We start from the raw sequence: 22,403 nt of genomic DNA on the forward strand, positions 1-22,403 counted from the left end.
TTCAGGTTAAAGATAGATATGGTGGGAATTAGTGAAGTTCAGTGGCAGGAGGAACAAGACTTTTGGTCAGGTGAATACAGGGTTATAAATACAAAATCAAATACTGCTAATGTAGGAGTAGGTTTAATAATGAATAAAAAAATAGGAGTACGGGTAAGCTACTACAAACAGCATAGTGAACGCATTGTTGTGGCTAAGATAGACACGAAGCCCATGCTTACTACAGGAGTACAAGTTTATATGCCAACTAGCTCTGCAGATGATGAAGAAATTGATGAAATGTATGATGAGATAAAAGAAATTATCCAGGTAGTGAAGGGAGATGAGTATTTAATAGTCATGGGAGACTGGAAGTTGAGAGTAGGAAAAGGGAGAGAAGGAAACATAGTAGGTGAATATGGATTGGGGGTAAGAAATGAAAGAGGAAGCCGCCTGGTGGAATTTTGCACAGAGCACAACTTAATCATAGCTAACACTTGGTTCAAGAATCATAAAAGAAGGTTGTATACATGAAAGAACCCTGGAGATATTAAAGGTATCAGATAGATTACATAATGGCAAGACAGAGATTTAGGAACCAGATTTTAAACTGTTAAGACATTTCCAGGGGCAGATGTGGACTCTGACCACAATCTATTGGTTATGAACTGTAGATTAAAACTGAAGAAACTGCAAAAAGGTGGGAATTTATGGACATGGGATCTGGACAAGCTGAAAGAACCAGAGGATGTACATAGTTTCAAGGAGAGGATAAGGGAACAATTGACAGGAATGGAGGAAAGAAATACAGTAGAAGAAGAATGGGTAGCTTTGAGGAATGAAATAGTGAAGGCAGCAGAGGATCAAGTAGGTAGAAAGACGAAGGCTAGTAGAAACCCTTGGGTAATGGAAGAAATACTGAATTTAATTGATGAAAGGAGAAAATATAAAAATGCAGTAAATGAAGCAGGCAAAAAGGAAGACAAACGTCTCAAAAAAGAGATCTACAGGATGTGCAAAATGGCTAAGCAGGGGTAAGATAGATATTGCGTAAAGGAAAATTAAAGAGACATTTGGAGAAAGGAGAACCACTTGCATGAATATCAAGAGCTTTGATGGAAACCCAGTTCTAACAAAAAAGGGAAAGCAGAAAGGTGGAAGGAGTATATAGAGGGTCTATACAAGGGCAATGTACTTGAGAACAATATTATGGAAATGGAGGAGCATGTAGATAAAGATGAAATGGGGGATATAATACTGTGTGAAGACTTTGACAGAGCACTGAAAGACCTGAGTCGAAACAAGGCTCCCAGAGTAGACAACAATCCATTAGAACTACTGATAGCCTTGGGAGAGCCAGTCCGGACAAAAATCTACCAAGATGTAGGAGACAGGTGAAATACCCTCAGACTGGAAGAAGAATATAATAATTCCAATCCCAAAGAAAGCAGGTGCTGACAGATGTGAAAATTACCGAACTATCAGTTTAATAAGTCACAGCTGCAAAGTACTAATGCAAATTCTTTACAGACGAATGGAAAAACTGATAGAAGCCAACCTCGGGGAAGATCAGTTTGGATTCCGTAGAAATGTTGGAACACGTGTGGCAATACTGACCCTGTGACTTATCTTAGAAGAAAGATTAAGGAAAGGCAAACCAACATTTCTAGCATTTGTAGACTTAGAGAAAGCTTTTGACAATGTTGACTGGAATACTCTCTTTCAAATTCTAAAGGTGGCAGGGGTAAAATACAGGGAGTGAAAGGCAATTTACAGTTTGTACAGAAACCAGATGGCAGTTATGAGAGTCGAGGGACATGAAAGGGAAGCAGTGGTTGGGAAGGGTGTGAGACAGGGTTGTAGCCTATCCCCGATGTCATTTAATCTGTATATTGAGCAAGCAGTAAAGGAAACAAAAAAAAATTTGGAGTAGGAATTAAAATCCATGGAGAAGAGATAAAAAATTTGAGGTTCGCTAGTGACATTGTAATTCTGTCAGAGACAGCAAAGGACCTGGTAGAGCAGTTGAACAGAGTGGACAGTGTCTTGAAAGGATGGTATAAGATGAACATCTACAAAAGCAAAAAGAGGATAATGGAATGTATCGCACTATGTCAGGTGATGCTGAGGGAATTAGATTAGGAAATGAGACACTTATAGTAGTAAACGAGTTTTGCTATTTGGGGAGCAAAATAACTGATGATGGTTGAAGTAGAGAGAATATAAAATGTAAACTGGCAATGGCAAGGAAATCGTTTCTGAAGAAGAGAAATTTGTTAACATCAAGTACAGATTTAAGTGTCAGGAAGTCGTTTCTGAAAGTATTTGTATGGAGTGTAGCCATCTATGGAAGTGAAATGTGGATGATAAATAGTTTGGACAAAAAGAGAATAGAAGCTTTTGAAATGTGGTGCTACAGAAGAATGCTGAAGATTAGATGGGTAGATCACATACCTAATGAAGTATTGAATAGAACTGGGGAGAAGAGAAGTATGTGGCTCAACTTGACTAGAAGAAGGGATCGGTTGGTAGGACATGTTCTGAGACATCAAGGAATCACCAATTTAGTATTGGAGGGCAGTGTGGAGGGTAAAAATCATAGAGGGAGACCAATAGATGAATACACTAAGCAGATTCAAAAGGATGCCTTCTGCAGTAGGGTACTGGGAGATGAAGAAGCTTGCACAGGATAAAGTAGCATGGTGAGCTGCATCAAACCAGTCTCAGGACTTAAGACAACAACAAGAACAACAGATAAACGCAGTTGTGACCTATCTCAAAGACGAGCTTAAAATAGATACCTCTGAACAGGAGCATGTAGAAGAAATATGGCACAAGTTTTAAAAAAATTGTTGACCATGTACTGGAAACACGAATACATAACAGGACAGTTCATGACGGGAAGGGGCATTTCATGGTATACAACTACTGTAAATAAACTTTTAAAGAAACAGCAACTATTACATAATAATTGTTAAACAAAGCAAACCGCCATACAGACTGAGCTGCATAATGAAACTCATCTGGCCATCAAAAATGAAATAATGCCTTCAATTACTACTGTAGCAGAATTGTATCAGAAATCTCTCCCAAAACCCAATTAAGTTGGGCTCATATTTATAAAGGCTGTCATTTGCACCAAAGTCATAATGTCACAATACTCTTGAATGACTCAGGAACTGAAATTAAGGTAGCAAAGCATAAACATAAATACTGAATTCTGCATTCAAATATCCATTCAGAGGTGAGGATATAGGTGTACTGCTCCAGTTTAATTCTCATTCCACTGTAGACTTTGGTGATGTAGATGTGTCAGTAGTTAAATCACTTAAATAAAACATGACTCCCAGGTCCAGTGGAAACCCTTTTCGATTCTATACAGATCTGTAGCTAATTTATGCCACATTTTAAATGTAATATAATATAATATACTGTGTTCCCTTAAGCAACAGCTGTGCCCATTGGTAGGAAGAAAGTGCAGACAACACCTCTCTACAATAAGATTATTATAAGAGCTCTACAAAACTGCCATCCAAACTCATTGATGTCCTTCTGCTGTAGAATCCCAGAACATAGCCAGCCCGTTGTGGAGTGGCTATCACGTACCCACTTTGTTGTAGCTCCCTGACAACAGAGGTCACACTGCTGATGCCTGGGCTGTATACTCCCTATATATGCCAAGGAGTAGATGCCCATCATCTTGGGGCATCAGGACTCACAGCAATGGCCATCACACCAGGTGGACTTTGCTGTGGCTGAGCGGCACCTGTGGGGAGAGCCCTGATTGGAGTGGGTGGCATCATGGTGGATTATATACAATGATGTAGACCAAGTCATCTTTTTCTGGAGACCGAATGGCCCCAGCAGTCTTTAAGAAAGGGAAAGTTGAAATCAGTGTTGAGAAGTATGACTCCAAATCATTTTCCTCCCTAGCTACACCATGGGAGGGATGTAGGGGTGCAAAGAAAGAGCCATATTTGCCTCATTATACAGTGTCCAGCAGAACCAACGGTGACTTGTTTCTGGCTACAAAGTCTCTGCTTTTCATAGAACATCTCTAGGACAAGTTTTGGGAAGTGGTGGCTCTGTCCAAAATGCGCAGTGGGTCAGTCTTAATCCGGACAGCATCCTCAGCCCAGTCACAATTGTTACTCACCTGTGTCAAGCTGGGTGACATTCCCATTTCAGTCACTCCCCATAAAAGCCTCAACATGGTCCAGGGGATTATTTGTCATCAAGGCCTCAAGTTGCAATCCAACAATGAGCTACATGCCTATTTAGTATAGTGGGATGTTTACTTCATCTGGCATGTCTATAGGGGTCCTAAAGACAACATGGTTGCTACCAGTGCTTTCATCTTGACCTGTGGTGGTGATTCTTTACTTGAAAAACTCAAGGTGATGGTCTACCGATGTGACGTAAAACCATATCTCTCTCCCCAAATGCAGTGCTTTAAATGCTGGAAATTTGGGCTCATGTCTTCCCAGTGCATTTCCAGCACCACATGTCGAGACTGTGGATGTGTACTGCATCCGAATACTCCATGTGCCCCTCCTCCCACCTCCATCAACTGTGGAGAGCACCACTCCTCCTGCTCGCCAGACTGCATGGTACTCCAAAAGGAGAGGGAAATTATGGAGTACAAGACCCTGGACAGGCTGACGTACTGAGAGGCTTAACTGAGATACGAAAGGTTGAACCCTGTTCTATTGCTGTCGTTTTACACTGCCACTACAGTTTTTACCCTCACTAGCAATGATATGCTCCCTGTCTACTTTGTCTACCTTAAGTGGATCCTCAGGACCACCCGTCGACAACCCCCCTCCCCCCCCCCACCCCTTCCTTGTGGTTGGGACACATCTTGTTCTGTTGCTCCCAAAGCTTGTACTCTGGGACTCTGGGAACACTGCCACCCCCCCCCCCCCCCCACCACCCCCCCCCCCTGCCCCTCCCCAAATACTATGGACATTGGTCCTCTTTCTTCCCCCAGCTAGAGAAGCAACAGCTTTCTCCAGCTCCTCTGGCATGGGACTCTTACCTTCCACAGTTTCCCTTCCACCCACCCCTCCCCATGGTAAGTGAACACCAGCCAGTGTCTGAAGGAGCCGCTAGCCTGCTGATTGAAGAACTTCAGTCTTCAACTGACCCTGAAGCTACTTCAAAGAACACCTCCCAGCAAGCCCCCAAAGAGTAACAAGAGGGCAAACAGACAAAGTAGTAGTCTGTTAAGAAATGTGAGACTCTGGTGGCCCCAATCCCCAAGAGTTTTTCTTCTAAAGATGAGATTAAGACTCTAGTGTCCCCAGAGGACCTAGATCTCACAGACACCTCAAACACAATGGTACTGGATACCAGCACTGAGCTGGTGGCAGCAGGTGATCCTGAGGTGTAAACTGAATTCTTGGTCCCTTGTAACTTCAGATGACAGAAAGAGTTGTCCTCCACTGGAATTGTGGCAGTTATTCTTCAGCTTGGCTGAGTTATGATAACTGTTAAGCATTACACCTGCTTTTGGGGGTTGCCCTTCAGGAAACCTGATTTCCCACAACACAGACCCCCATCCTTCTTGGCTATCAGGGATATTACAAAAATTATACTGACTGTAAAAGTACATCAGGTGGAGCCTGTATCTATGTTCTTACCTCTGTATGTAGTGAACCTGTGCCCCTTCAAACACCTTCAGAAGCTGTGCCTGTCAGGGTGAGGACTATGCAGGAAATTACCATATGCAACATCTACCTTCCACCAGATGGTGAAGTGCCACACCATGTATTGGTTGCACTAATTTCCCAACTCCCCATCATCTTTTCTGCTTCTGTGTGATTTTAATGCCCATAACCCTTTGTGGGGTGGAACCAAGATTACTAGCCGCTCTCATGATGTTGAGAATCTTCTGACTCAACTCAACCTTTGCCTCCTAAATACAGGAGCCCCCACTCATTTCAGTATGGCGCATGGAACATACTTGACCATTGATCTCCCCGTTTGCAGTCCTCACCTTCTACCACACATCCACTGGAGAGCTCATAACAGCTTGTATGGTAGTGGCCACTTTCCTTCCTCCCTGTCCTTCCCTGCGTGTCACTCACCTGGTCGCTTGCCCAGATGGACTTTTGGCAAGGTTGAATGGGATGCTTTCACCTCCGCTACTACCATTGGATCTCTGTTGCATGGCAGCATTGATGAGGTGGTCCACACCATCACTACTACAATTACTGATACAGTTGAATCGGCAATCCCTTGTTCCTCAGGTTTCCCCTGGCAGAAGACAGTGCCTTGGTGGTCAGTAGAAATTGCAGTGGTCATTAGAGACCACAAGTGGGTCCTCCAGTGTCATAAGTGGCACATCCCTGGAGCACCTCATTGCCTTCAAACAGCTCCTTGCCCTGATCCATCCATTCATCAAATGATGGAAGCAGGAGTGTTGGGAATGATATTTCTCCACCATTAGAACACAACCCTCTCTTTCCCAGGTTTGGGCTGAGCTCGGGCACCTTCACAAATATCGGACCCCTTCAGATGTACCTGGGATTTCCGCACATGCACAAATATCGGACCCCTTCAGATGTACCTGGGATTTCCGCACATGCACAAATATCGGACCCCTTCAGATGTACCTGGGATTTCCGCACATGAGCTGTGTGCACTGACCCAGACACAATCGCAGTGTGTGTTGTGGAGCATTATGCTCACACCTCTGCATCTGAGCATTACCACTCCACTTTTCATCTCCTAAAACAACGGGTGGAATGATGATACTTATCTTTTGCTTCATGCCACCCTGTGCCACATAATTCTCCCTTCAGTGAGTGGGAATTTCTCAGTGCCCTGGCTGATTGTCCTGACACATCCCCTGTAACAGACCATATCCACCCCCAAATGATTAAACATCTGACAGTGGATTGCAAGCGCCACCTCAACGCCATCGTCAACTGCATCTGGAGCGATGGCAAATTCCCGTCACAGTGGGGAGAAAGTATCATCAATCCAGTGCTAAAACTTGGTAAGGAACTGCTAGATAGTGGATAGCTCTTGTCCTATCAGTCTCACCAACGTTCTGTGCAGGCTGCTCAAATGCATGATGAGCCAGCAGCTGTGTTCTCTCCATCCCAGGTCAGGTTTCACTACCTCCACTCTATTGCCGACAGCTTTGTATACCTGGAGTCTGCCATCCAAATGGCCTTTTCCTGCTGTCAGCATCTTATTGCTCTCTCTTTGGGCGTGTCAAAAGCATACATCCTCATTTGCAATCCTATATCCTTAATAATTTGCAATAGTGGGGTCTCCGCAGCCTGCTCCTGATTTGTGTACATAACTTTTGTTGCTCCATACCTTCAGAGTTAGCCAATGCTTCAGTGTCTCCCCCCCCCCCCCCCCCATATCCAAGAGAATGGGGGTCTAGCAGGACTCTGTACTGAGCATTCCACTCTTTTTAGTGGCCATTAGTGGTGATAAGTGGTCTCACAGCAGTGGTCGAGTCCTCTGTATCACCATTCCTTTATGCTAACAACTTTTGTATTTCCTTTTGCTCATCTACTGTTTGTGTGTCTGAACATGACTGCGGGGAGCCATATGAAAGGTGCAGTCATAGGCCACCACTCAAGTCTTTCAGTTTTCAGCCAAGACTTGTCATCATCATACTGTCCACAGACATCTGGAACCTTACCTCAATGAGCAATTACTTAACATAGTGAAGACTTATCACTTTTTAGGACTGGTTTTCAACTTGGCTTCCTCATCTCCATTAGCTTAAGCAAAAGTGCTCACAGAATCTTAACATTCTCTGATGCTCGAGTACACCGACTGGGGTGCAGATCGCCCTACATTGTTGCAACTGTACAAATCCATCATACAGTCTTGTCTTGACTATGGGAGCCTAGCATATGGTTCATCATTGTGGCTGCTAGACCCTATACACCACTGTGGTGTTCAACTTACAATGGGAGCTTTTTGAACGAGCCTCACTATCAACAAACCTCATTAAATAAACACTATATCATGCATGCAAAGAGACTCAGTGTGCTATCGGAAAGAAACAGAAGCAATTTTGGAAGCATTGAAAGCTAACATTCCAGTGAACATATAGTTAAAAACAGAATTAAAGTTGAAAAAGTAATGTTAGCAGCAGTCATAAATAGCAGGTAAAGATATGTAATGCACTTTTTGCAGTAGACAACCATGGTAAGAAGTTAGTTAGCAATTTGCAGAACATGAATATAAAGCTCCTTCCAACTGCATTGTAAAACCTGGCATGAGGACAAAAATCTTTTAAAACATCTCGCCACATAAGATTATGTTGAAGGATAGTGACAATGTTGTTTGTTTGATGGGTGATAATGACATACCACATAATGGAACCAAAAAAGTGTGTAATAGATTTCAAGAATTTTTTGGACATAAATAATGTGAAAGACACTTGTTGCAACAATACCTCATTGTACATGACCTCTGTAATTTGTTTTTAGCAAAAAGATTAAAAATCCACTATCAAAATTGGACAACTATGTTCTATTTACACAAAATGCATTGTAGCAAATAATAGTGGACTAGAGAAAAATTTGTGCACTGAACATGGTGAGTGTCTAAATGGATATGAAAATAAATTTGTCAAGAGATAAACAATACTGTGTTTTAAATTAAATATGTGAACAATCTCTCTGTGCATATTTATGTAACTTTCTTTTTCTTTTTTAAGAAAAAACGTTAAAACATGATTTAAACTAATGGAATTTGTTCCAAAAAACATTAACTGGCAATTTTCTGCTTGAATATTTGAGGTCTGTGTGACCTAAGACAAAGAAAGAAGGCAAGATGAAGCTAATAGGATGTTTGTGGAATTCTAACATCATATTGGCACAGTGAGCAATAAGAGTCTTCACTCTTACTATTTCCTTATTTTTTTGTGTCAGTTACTGGTAACTGTGACTAATGTGCCCATACTATCATACCATTACCTGTGTGATCCTGAAATGATGAATGAAATAACATTGATGCATTTCCAGCTGTTCACAGCTGTTCAATTCCATGTATAATCTGCACTTTCATGTGCAAAACTTATCACCATTATCCAAATTGTCTGTGCAGGTGAGAAAAAAGTAAAGAAATAACAAGAATAATGTAACTGAATACATGTGAAATGCCACCATTAGTGTGAAAGTGTGTAAAACAAAGGCAAAAGGTGATTGGTTAGGGAGCATATGTCCAGGAATGCTAGTGACTGCAGAGATAAAAAACTGAGGGTATATGGGTGTCACATTGTCCCACTGAAATTGCCCAAGTCCATTGGAATGCGTAATGGACGTGAACTGATGCAGGTGATCAGACAGGATGCTTACATACATGTCACCTTTCAGTCATATTTAGACATATCAAGGGTCCCATATCACTCCAACTGCACATGCCCCACACCATTACAGAGCCTCCACCAGCTTGAACAATCTCCTGCTGACATGCAGGGTCCGTGGGTTCATGAGGTTGTCTCCATATCTGTACACATCCATCCCCTCAATACAATTTGAAATGAGGCTCGTCCAACCAGGCAACATGTTTCCAGTCATCATCAGTGCAATGTTTGTGTTTATGGGCCCAGGTAAGGCGTAAAGCTTTGTGTCATGCAGTCATCGAGGGTACACAAGTGGGCCTTCGGCTCCAAAAGCCCATATCATTGATTGGTTTGCATGCTGACACTTGTTGATGGCCCAGCAGCAAAATCTGCAGCAGTTTGCAGAATGGTTACACTTCTGTCACATTGAATGATTCTTTTCAGTTGTCATTGATCCCATTCTTGAAGGATCTTTTTCCGGTTGCAGCGATGTCAGAGATTTGATGTTTTACTGGGTTCCTGATATTCATGGTACACTCGTGAAATGGCCATTTACAAAAGATATTTACTGTGAAGCATATTTAGGTATGTAATGGATGATGTTGTCAATGATAAAAACATCAGACGATTCATCTTCATTCACACCCGGCTGTTCAAATTGGTACATTACCCAAGTTCAGTGACAGATCCACCAGAGGAGGATACCAGATTTTAGAATATACTTAGCATACAGGAAATGACATGCAGACAGAACCATAAGTTAAAGCCTGTTACTAGCTGGGAGTTAGTGCACAGGCAATAACAATGCATTACAGCCACAACCTGATGCAAGAATTTTGGTGTTGAAGAGCATCAATTCTACTGTCACAATCAGAGAACTCCAAACATGGAGGGAAACATCTGAGAGTCAGATATACAACTACATCAGACCGTTCCAAACAACTGTCTGTGATGGATAGAGTCAGGTAATGACTTCTTGGCTGACTCAGGGTCTGAGAGTGGTGTATTTCTGAGTGAATTGTTTTGTCCTTACACCAGAGTGACACCTCCATTTAATGGCCATAAATAATTCAACAGTTACAGCATAGGGCAGAAGGAATATGTTGTTTGATCTTGGTTTACAAGAATGCTTAGCAAAGAGCTTTCTGGTTGTGAATGTCAGACAGCCCATCCTGGGAGTAGTTTTTTGCATTATTTCAACTCTCTTTGTGTACATCAAGAGGAGCTACCAAAAATGCAATAGTTGTAATGGCTAGGCATGATGGAGTGTGGCACAATATTCTCAGTGAATTCCTAGGCATTTCTTCCATCAGAGGCTGAGGTGATGGTTTGGCACAACACACAGCATTTCATACACACCTTACCAGGACAGCTGGTGCTGACTAAACTTCACTACCTCATCCCTGGGAAATTTACATGCCAAAAAAGGATATACACAGGCAGATAAGTGAGGCTGTGATGAAGTCTTCAGAAAGAGAATGGGCTTCACCATTGCACATGGTGCAGAAATACATTGGCACATATAGACTGTGCAATGACTACCAGATATTAAATGCAATGATGAGTTTGAATCGGTATCCTATGCCCCATGTTATAGATGTAAAAAATTTAGTGGCAGACACAACAGTATTCATTTTTATTGACTACAATTGTGTGTACTCCTAAAATCTGTTGGCACCATCTGACAGCTGAGATGGCAATCGCTACACCCTTTGGCTTATTTGAATATTGTTATATGCCATATGGATTGAAAAACACTTGAAACAGGGCTGTTTCTCATTCACCAGGTGCTCCATGGCCTCAACTGCTTACATTGTTGTGTAGACAACACTCTAATCTTTTTGCAGTCATAAGACCAGTATAAAAAACATATCCTTAAAGTGTTACATGGCTAGGGGTGTAAGTGTTGTAGCCAACAAAGACAAGTGTGTTTTTGGCCAGGTCAGAGTGAAATTTCTCGGTTTTGAGGTCTTGGCACAAGGGCTCACATGACTTGTGGAACATGCAATGGCCATTCAGAATGTACTCAGACCAAAAACATTCAAAGATCTAAGATGATTCCTTGGAATGTTAAATTATTATTAGTGGCACTTACCACAGGCCACAACATTGCTGGCAGCAGTAACAATATTGATAAAAGGAAAACACACTGCAGGCTCAAAAGGGGGTACCCTGGAATCCAAAGTGGCAGTGTTCAGAAAAGTGAAGAAATATGCCGCATGGGCAGTTCTGCTGTCACATTAATGGCGTAAGGGGGTGATGGATCTCGTGGTTGGCACAAGCCATGGTGCTGTAGGGGCAAATTGTTAAGAGTGCTTGGCAACCTTTAGCTTTTTCCCAGTTATCCAGAGACATGCAAAGGTGTTGGAGTCCTATTCACAGGGAGCTGTGTGCAGTGCAGGGATGATCCAGTTTGAACCTGAAGCAAGTGAAACAATGTTTCACAATGCAAGATGTGGATTTTCATATCCAGGCCTTTTGGTGCAACATTTTCACTGTGTTCCATGATCTGTTGCACCCAGGGGTACAGGCTACCCTATGGCAGCTGACTAAGAAGCTAGTGTGGTCCAGAATCAGTGAAAAGTGTCATAAAAGGACACAACAGTGGAATGTCTGCCAGAGATGCAAAGTGGATGGGCATGTGTCTATACTGACAGAAACCATTGTCACACCTATGTCACAGTTTGGGCACATCTGCGGATCTGGTTGAACTGTTATCATACTTGAATGGCTATTGTTATTTGGTTAACATCAAGGACAATTTCACGAGATGTCCTGAGCCCTTCACCATCACCACCGCAACCATGATGAGGACATTGCTCAGTAGTTGGATTACAATAATGGTTAATGGTGAAGCATTACAACTACCAATCGAATTGATCTAGGAGAAGCCGATCTATGTCCCTTCAGTGCTGTTGATTTCTGAGTCTGGAAGACAGTTCCATTTGACCATGGGCTTCCTCCAACCAGTCACTCCCAGGCGTCACAGGACAAACCTATTTTTGTTCAACTCATCCCATGTGTAGCTCTGTGATGACTTTGCTCGCCCATCTCTATTGCCTCCTCACATGGCACCATTCAGTGTGATACACTGGGGGCCACATGCTTTCAATATTCATCAGAGTGAAGTGAGGAGGCTTAAACTGACCCATCAGGATATGGAAACAAGGGACCTAGCAGCTGCCACCCTCATACCTCCAGGCCATGTTCTTCAGGCAGTCTGCATGCCACCAATAGCCAACACAGGCAACAGCGGCTCGAACATTGGGCATGGTACTCAGCAGCCAGGCAGGATGGAATTTCTGCTGACAAGGACCTGAGCTGAAAGAATGATGAAACACCAGTTCCCCAACATTCCTAATGCTCTCTCTCTCTCTCTCTCTCTCTCTCTCTCTCTCTCTCTCTCTCTCTCTCTCTCTCTCTCTCTCTCTCTCTCTCTCTCCATCATCATTATTTTTTTTAAAGAAAAACATAAAAAGAGTTGTGTATGGTGATGGGGGAAAGAGGGGGGAGGGGGGGGGGGGGGGGGATGGCCCGCTGTTGTAGTGACCTAGCAATCAAAAAATAATAAATGACTGCAAAGTGTAGTATATCTTTTATATAATTTCTAGGTCTTTGTTTCTGGTGCCTTTTGCAGTCGAATGTTTGTTTTCATGTTGGTGATTTTTGGATGAGTGTTACCCACATTTGTTTGTGTCTGCCTACAGGATCTACCTTCCCACTACACATTCATACAAATTCATTTTTAACTAAATCACACTGTTTAAAGAGTTCAAATTTATTTCATTTGGTAATATGGAAAGTTTTGTCTGTAGCTGGGAGATGCTACTTTTATCTCCTGCTTTCCTCTACATGATTCATTGATAAGCTGTTATAAAGTGGTGTTTGTCAGTCCAAGTGTCACATTTATTGTATTTATTTCCTTTTTTATATCATTATCAAATCGTTTACTGAATACTTTGAATGAAGCAGGAACATCTGCATCCATTTTTGTCATCACTACTGGCATGTAATGTCTACAGTAACACATGTATAATTGGTCTGAGCTAAACATTGTAAAGTGAAACCACTTGCAGTTCACCCCACAACATGAACACTGTCACCATAAAGAAGCTTTCGAAAACCAATCAACTTGGATTGTATACAACTCACCAGATTCGATAATAGACAGTTTAGCACACACTCGTTGTACGTAGATGCCAATAGGAAGCTGGTTTGGTGTGTAGGTTGTTGCATTGCTGACACTTAAAACCATGTAATAGATTTATGTGCCAAAGCTGTGATCCGTGACAGCTGATGTAGACTGGTCATGGGACTAACAAAATCTAAGCCTTTTGTAGGTGTAGCTGATATCATCCAACTTGTGAACTAATTATTTTCTTCTCCAACATAATTGTAGTCAAAGGATTTAATAATTGTTCAACAACTACCCAAACCCCTTCAAAATTCTTGATTCACAGTGATAACAATTGATTTTACACTGCAGTGTAATCTTGGCTGTTGAACTTCCTTAAGATTTTCTACAGATATAAACTCCCACAAAGCGATATCCTCAGAATCCACCAGTTTTCTTTAAAATTTCAAATTACTGATTATTATTCTTTATTATTCTATTATTATTATTATTATTATTATTATTGTTATTTCTTTCTTATCTCAGACGTTATGTCTGGTCAAAAGTAGAAAGTGACGCGGATCTTGATCAAGCGTGACTTCCTTTTAACTGTACAGTATATGTTATATTGCATTTAGGAACTTTCGGGTAATTGAACATGTATCAATAATTACGGATTTCTGTAGTTGTATATATAAGTTTGGATGTAGCTGTATTGCATTGATGTACTGGTGGATATTGTGTGGTATGACTCCTGTAGTTGATAGTATAATTGGTATAATGTCAACTTTATCCTGATGCTACTTATCCTTGACTTCCTCAGCCAGTTGAATGTATTTTTCAATTTTTTCGCCTGTTTTCTCATGTATATTTGTTGTATTGGGTATGGATATTTCGATTAGTTGTGTTAATTTCTTCTTTTTATTGGTGAGTATGATGTCAGGTTTGTTATGTGGTGGTGTTTTATCTGTTATAATGGTTCTGTTCCAGTATAATTTGTATTCATCATTCTCCAGCACATTTTTTGGTGTATACTTGTATGAGGGGACGTGTTGTTTTATTATTTTATGTTACATGGCAAGTTATTGATGTATTATTTTTGCTACAGTGTCATGTTGTCTGGGGTATTCTGTATTTGCTAGTATTGTACATCCGCTTGTGATGTGATCTACTGTTTCTATTTGTTGTTTGCAAAGTCTGCATTTATCTGTTGTGGTATTGGGATCTTTAATAATATGCTTGCTGTAATATCTGGTGTTTATTGTTTGATCATGTATTGCAATCATTAATCCTTCTGTCTCACTGTATGTATTGCCTTTTCTGAGCCATTTGTTGGATGCGTTTTGATCGATGTGTGGCTGTGTTAGATGATATGGGTGCTTGCCATGTAGTGTTCTGTTTTTCCAATTTGCTTTCTTTGTATCTGTTGATGTTGGTGATCTAAAGGGTTGTAGAAGTGGTTATGAAATTGCAGTGGTGTAGCCGATGTATTTATATGAGTGATTGCTTTGTGTATTTTGCTAGTTTGTGCTCATTCTAGAAAGAATTTTCTTACATTGTCTACCTGTCCATAATGTAGGTTTTCTGTGTCAATAAATCCCCTTCCTCCTTCCTTTCTGCTTAATGTGAATCTTTCTGTTGCTGAATGTATGTTACGTATTCTGTATTTGTGGCATTGTGATCGTGTAAGTGTATTGAGTGCTTCTAGGTCTGTGTTACTCCATTTCACTATTCCAAATGAGTAGGTCAATATTGGTATAGCATAAGTATTTATAGCTTTTGTTTTGTATCTTGCTGTCAATTCTGTTTTCAGTATTTTAGTTAGTCTCTGTCTATATTTTTCTTTTAGTTCTTCGTTAATATTTGTATTATCTATTCCTATTTTTTGTCTGTATCCTAGATGTTTATAGGCATCTGTTTTTCCATCACTTCTATGCAGTTGCTGTGGTTATCCAATATGTAATCTTCTTGTTTAGTGTGTTTTCCCTTGACTATGCTATTTTTCATACATTTGTCTGTTCCAAAAGCCATATTTATATCATTGCTGAATACTTCTGTTATCTTTAGGAATTGGTTGAGTTGTTGATTTGTTGCTGCCAGTAGTTTTAGATCATCCATGTATAGCAAATGTGTGATTTTGTGTGGGTATGTTCCAGTAATATTGTATCCATAATTGGTATTATTTAGCAAGTTGGATAGTGGGTTCAGAGCAAGGCAGAACCAGAAAGGACTTAATGAGTCTCCTTGGTATATTCCACACTTGATCTGTATTGGCTGTGCTGTGATATATTATTTGAATTTGTTTGGATATTAAGTATGGTTTTCCAATTTTTCATTACTATGTTCAGGAATTGTATCAATTTAGGATCTACTTTGTATATTTCCAATATTTGTAGTAACCATGAGTGGGGTACACTATCAAACGCTTTTTGGTTATCAATGTATGCATAGTGTAGTGACATTTGTTTAGTTTTAGCTTGATATGTTACCTCTGCATCTATTATCAGTTGCTCTTTACATCCTCATGCTCCTTTGCAACAGCCTTTTTGTTCTTCATTTATAATTTTGTTCTGTGTTGTATGTGTCATTAATTTCTGTGTAATGACTGAAGTTAATATTTTGTATATTGTTGGTAGGCATGTTATCGGGTGGTATTTAGCTGGGTTTGCTGTGTCTGCTTGATCTTTAGATTTCATATTGTTAAATAATTTAGTTAGATGTGAATGTGTTGAGGTGAACTTCTTTAGCCTGAAATTTGCTATTTTATCTTTTCCAGGGGCTTTCCAATTCTGAGTAGAATTAATTGCTCGGGTGACTTCATGTTGCAAAATTATCACTTCAGGCATTTGTGGTGTCATCTTGTATGTGTCTGTTTCTGCTCCTATCCACTGTGCATGCCTGTTATGTTGTACCGGGTTTGACCATATGTTGCTCCAGAAGTGTTCCATGTCTGTTATGTTTGGTGGATTGTCTATTTTAATATGTGTGTTATCTATTGTCTGGTAAAACTTCTTTTGGTTTGTGTTGAATGTTTGGTTTTGTTTCCTTCTATTTTCACTTTCTTTGTATCTTCTAAGTTGTTTGGCCAATGCTTGTAATTTCTGCTTCTTTTCATCTAATTGCTCTATCGCATCTTGCTGTGAGATTTTACCTAACCTTTTATGTTTTTTTCTGACATTGATGTCTTACAAATTCTGTTAGCTGTCCAATGTCTCTTCTCAGTTTTTTATTCTTATCTGTAGCCTGTGTTGCCATGCTGGTTTTGTGGGTTTCTTCTGTGTGTTGGTTGGTTCTGATCTCTGCCTAGTGTGTATATTTAGTGTAGTGAGTGCTCCTATATAAACCAGTAGTTGTAACTCTTCCATAGTTGTGTTTTCATTTATTTTGTTGTGTATGATTGTGTTGATAGTTTTTATTGTTTTTTCGACTTGTGGGTTATTTGGCAGTCTATGCAAGAATGGTCTAATGTCTGTATTTGTTTCTTTGTATTCTATATATGTCAGTTGAAATTTTTCTTCTATATCTAACATATGTGTCACTTTGTGTTCTATTGGTGCTTGTTTTGGTGGCTGTCTTAAGATTTCGTTTTCCTCTGATTGTTTAATTGATGCGTGTTGTTCTTTGTTTGTTTGCTCTGGGATGTGTGAGTCCATTACTGTATTTTCTTCTTCTGATTGCACATTATTTTGTTCCAGTATTTGTTGTACTTTTTGTTTGATGTTTTCTAATTCTGACTTGGGTATCCTGTTATTTTTGATTATTACACGGATCTGATCAGCTAGTCATTGTTCTGTTAAAAATTTTAATTCTGGGTACCTGGTAATAAATGTTGTGTATACTTGTGATCTGTATCCAGTTGTGTTGGTTCCTAGGTTTGTTGCTTGGTAATAACAGAACATGAGGTGTCGATTAACTTCATCTGACCATCTCATCCTCTGTCTTTGTTTTCCTTCTAGGGTGGTTGCAGGAAGCATATCCTGCAAAACACCTCTATTTGGATTTAAATCATTTTCCAGTTGGCTAGCAGTGTCGTTACCATTGTGGGCGCTTATCCGAGGCTTCTTTAGTTGTGTCCTGAACCAACTAATCACACTAAAAGGGGGGCTAGTCCTATTAGTGGTTTGTTCTTTTCGTCGCCTTTTACGACTGGCAGATCGTACCGGAGGCCAATTCTTTTCCCGGGCCTCCACGGGGATTATTATTATTATTATTATTATTATTATTATTATTACTATTATTACTATTATTATTACAAATTTTATTTGCTCCCAGCCATATTTGTTCTGGGTATCTGATTGTGTAGGCAATAGTTCTTTACTGTTATAGGGTGGCGAAGTGTAGTCTGATCAAGAGCTAAGACTTAATATTATTCCAGCTTGCTCATCTTACCACTTCAGCACACTCACCAAGGTCTTCATTCAGATTTCTTTACTCAACGTGCTGCAGTTACTACTGGAAGTTAAGAGCACAAGTCCAACTTTAAACTTCTAAAATAAAAGCAAGGCCTCTCATTGACAGTGTCTTGTGTACTGTACTCCTGTTTACAACAACTGTTCATTACAAAGTTGTTACATTATTTGGAACATCGCAAAAACATTGATAAGGACAAAGTCTGTCTTATTTAACAGTTTTCAGTTGAGTGTATCAGTAAAATAACTTGTCTTGCCCAATGACATCGTAGGCATTGTGACAACTACTCTTCCTCTGTGGCTCATACCACATCTTCAAGGCAGGACCCAATGACACAGAATAAACCACCTCACCAGCATCTACCATGAGCATGTTATGTTGTTTGTCATTGTCCTGGCTTGCAGATATGCTGCATCCATCCATCTCATGACACATAAATAAAACATATATTCAAACAGTAGATTAGATAATACATTACAAAAATAAACTTTTTGTATTGATGACCATCATTCATAGTCCAAAAAGTGCTTGTGTAACACATCACATCAGCAAGGTGAAATGTTTCACTACAGCATGTTCATAATTATGGCCACATGCATATTGTGACCAATGTTGGCAAACTTCTAAAGGAGTTAACATATTTTGATGATATATTCTGTTTTCTTCATTTTATAACTCAGTTTGATAAACTACTTATCTATGATGGATATTTGTATCTTTCTTGTACTATAATGTGCTTGTGTTTTTGTGCCCATTTCCTTATAGGTTTCTGTGAGACATGCAGCACTCTATGGATTGGCAGAAATGTATGAACACTGTAGCAGCCAGCAAAAATTGATTTCACTTTCAAATTTTGAGTTAACTACAAAACTGACCTGGTTGCTGGGATTAATTTTAGAAGTTTTTACAAAAGAGACATCATCATGGCGAGATAAGTGAGTGCTTCATATTTTAATTCATCTAATGACACACTATTATACGTTATTTCAACTACAAATTGCATAAGTGCACTCTGAAATGGCTTGTCCACTGACTGCACTCAAACACTCTTACAGGTCTTGAATACAGTATTAGTTCATTTACTATGTCTGACACGTTATAGGTTTCACCATTTCAAAGGCAGATGTTTGTAGGATCATTCATGTGTAATAAGTCAAATGGATCTGTGCACTGAGGATACAAAGTATCTAGATATCTTGTACTTGATAAGACAGTACTTGATATGGTGATATAAGTAAAGTGGATACTTTGTATCCATATTGGGCCGTTTGGTTTCTGCCTATTAAAGTGGCAAAAGCCAAAATGTGTAGGGCATAGTACATGCACAATTATTGTGCTCCAAACATAAAAAAGTAATAGTGATACACTTGTAGGTAGTGGGGAGCAGGTTTAGTAGTTATGATAATCACTCACATTCCCGTCACTTACTAAGAGTACTTTTATTCTCACAGCATATATACAATGCATGTAGTACAGAGTAATAATACACTGCATCAGTGTTGACGTTGAGTCATCCTAGTCTTTTTGAGATTTACTTTTTCCATTTTATAATCAGTACTGACTCACACTGATTAATTTTTAAGTTAGAATCAAGTAAAATAATAAATATAAATATGGAGACGTTGTAGGATGCTACAGCAATTATTTATATATATGTGTGTGTGTTTGTTTTGTAATAAAGTTTGATTATCATTGTCATCTGTCTATATTCATATACTCTGTGCCTAATCTAAGTATTGTAAAAGTTCTGCAAATTGATAGCATGAGCTGTAGTGCTTACAAAATGTAAATATTTTTGTTTTCCTCAGATTGTAGAGAAATCCTCGTAATCTGCTTTATTTTACTATATGGGTGAATATGTCTGCTATTAGCAGTAAGCACAACAGAATGTGTGTCCTGTCCAGTACTAGCAGTGATGGTTTGTAAAATGTTAGCTAAGGTTTTCTCACAATCAAGTCATGTGTAACAACTCAGATGTAAATAGTAGTGATATCAGTGATAATGATAATTCAATAGTAAACTTAAGAAGTTATCTACAGTAAAATATTTATCATTAAAGCACAGAAGTGATGAGATTGCTGTCACTGGTAAAGATACAATTAAATGTGAACTTGTTTTTGTATCTAAAGTTTCATTACATCAACCAAGGACACAGAACGAATAACAGCATTGACTTAGCACCAGAGTTACACATTCACGTGAAACAGCGAAACAGAGCAAAGAACAGTCCAAGCTGAATCTGATGACAGGGTTAAGTTTGCTATAGCAGTATTGCAGAACAGTCCTATTTGGCAAGTAGAACCTTCACTGAACACAACTGAAATAAGAGAGAGCAAGGCATGCTGTTAAAAAGTGGCCATTGGCATGTGGCTGATTGAGTTGGTGGCTGCCAGTGAATCAGATGCCATAATTTCAGTCTCTCACCAAATATGAGCTCCGCAGTTGTGTTAGCAGCATATGTGGGTGCACTACCATATCCCTCCCACCCTCTGGCAAGCCATTGCTGCAAGCATCAGTGGAAGAAGGCAAAGGCCCATATTGACAGGTCTGTTGCTGGTGACAAACTGCTGTGCCCAAGGAGGCTATAGTACTTTGCAGTAGCTTCTGTGGTGGTGGTGGTGGTAGCAGATGCATATTGACATTTGCTTCAGTCATGTCATAGCATCCAATGCAGTGTCACTGTTCTCTTGAGGGTGGAGTCAGCTACTTCTGATCCAGCAGGTAAATAGCCAGAAGGGCCCATATGATGGTGAGCTAGACACAACAAAAACACCATACACACAGATAATATGGAAAACATGCTTTTGGTGGCGAGGGCCAGGGGTGAGGATGACGGTGAAAGGGACGGTGGGGAGGGGCGGGGCATAAAGTTGCTCCTGTGGAAGGGCTGCATTGAGGAATCTTCCATGAAACATTGGTTGCAAGTTGGTGCACCCTTAGTGTTGTCAGTGACAACAGCTCATCAAGCCCCTGGACAGGAATGGCACTTGGGGGTAGACTCAGCACCTGCACCTGTGGCGATAGAGGGTTGGGGCCACATGGAGGCCACGGCTGATTCTGATTAGAGGAAACTGACATCCTGCCAGCGTCCATAGTGAACATTCAGCAACCATGTGTTGCTCGCAGTCACTGGTGTCCATCCCTCCATGGGGCTTACCACTCTTTAGTGGGTTCTTCTTGGCTACTACGGGGTCTCAGCCTTTGCAGCATCTTATCCCTTCCATCCTGCATATCTTCTTCTTGCTATTCTTTTTCCCCATCCTTGAAGAACACATCTGGGACGATTTTGGAAATGAGTTCCGCATTTTCAGTAGCCTGACGTCAGAACAGTCCCTCCACTGTTTTCTGTTCCTTTTTTCTTTTATTCCCCTTTTCATATTGTTCCTCTGCTTCAGCATTTCAGGTTCATCATTTTTCTTTGTCTTCATCATCTTCGTCTCTGTGCACTTTTGAAGGCTAGCCCATGCTCCCAATGCATAACAGGTGACTGGGAAACGTGAAATTCCCAGCCCTGTGGTGGCGCAGTCAATAATGGGGATTTTCTTGCAATAAGCCAGTCATCTTCTTCACAGTCCATGTCTACTAAACATAAATGGAATGAGGCTAATGATTCGAAGACATTCCCAGTTGCACCATGGTGCCTCGTTGTTTCACGTTCTGAAGTCCATCCTTTGCTACTGTAAATCCATTTAGTATTGAGAAAGTGTTGGTGCATGTGCCATCCCTGTTAAATCCAGCTCTTGTTTATGCAATGGCACTTTGCTTTTGGAAACTAGCTATCATTCTCAAGCACAAATGCTTGCCTTCACAGCTACCCTATTCATGTTGAGGCCCATCGAATGCTGAATTCTTCACATCGTGTCATCTACATTAGGCTGCTTGATAATCTCTCTGGTCAGTGTGTCATTGCTGTCCATCAGGTGATGGCTGGCCAAATGTGTAAGCTGTGGTAGGGATGCTCATGAGGGCAACTGTCTGCCTCCTCCTCTGTGCAGTATCATTTGCAATGGCGATCATGCAGACACCTCCCAAGATTGTCCCACGTATCTCATTGAGCAGGCTATCCAGACGATCCAGGTGAAGGAAAAGGTTCTTTATCCTGTTGGTCATGAGTTGTTGGCTAGTCAGAAACCTTGCATTTCACCATCCGGCACTTACAGTAGTGTTCTTGCTACATTTCACTGCCTGAAGAACATGGCTATGCAGGCATGTTACCTCACATTCAGAACCATGGATGTGAAATCACCCAGTGCCACAGTCAGTGGCAGATACAGAAAAACCTCAAGGGGGGGGGGGGGGGAGGGGGGGCTAAAGACATCTTGAGCTACCTTTAGTTTTACCATAATAAAAAAAAAATCAAGTCACATGCAGAGTTTAAGAAAGGGTTATTTAAACTGATTATACACATATACAAGACAATTCCCTCTTATGATATAAAAAAATTTGAACAAACACCTACTTTGAAAATGACTAGCCAATATGTACCTTACAACGTATAATATAAGGGTGAGTTTCCACCGATGATATCATCCAGCAATTAACGTGTGTGGAACTTTTATTGTCGATTCCATTCCTTTA

General features: G+C 40.4%; 1 protein-coding gene across 2 annotated transcripts in view; it reads left to right on the top strand.

Annotated features, from left to right (window-relative positions):
* Positions 1 to 22,403, top strand: part of LOC126267457 (uncharacterized) — a 395,985-nt gene that overhangs the window by 126,569 nt on the left and 247,013 nt on the right. For both annotated transcript variants that reach the window (XM_049972726.1, XM_049972727.1), the window contains exon 9: positions 18,591 to 18,760. In XM_049972726.1, coding sequence (XP_049828683.1) covers positions 18,591 to 18,760 — 170 coding nt within the window. The remainder of the gene's footprint in view (positions 1 to 18,590; positions 18,761 to 22,403) is intronic.

This window comes from Schistocerca gregaria, chromosome 4, assembly GCF_023897955.1.
Source record: "Schistocerca gregaria isolate iqSchGreg1 chromosome 4, iqSchGreg1.2, whole genome shotgun sequence".
NCBI lineage: Eukaryota > Metazoa > Arthropoda > Insecta > Orthoptera > Acrididae > Schistocerca > Schistocerca gregaria.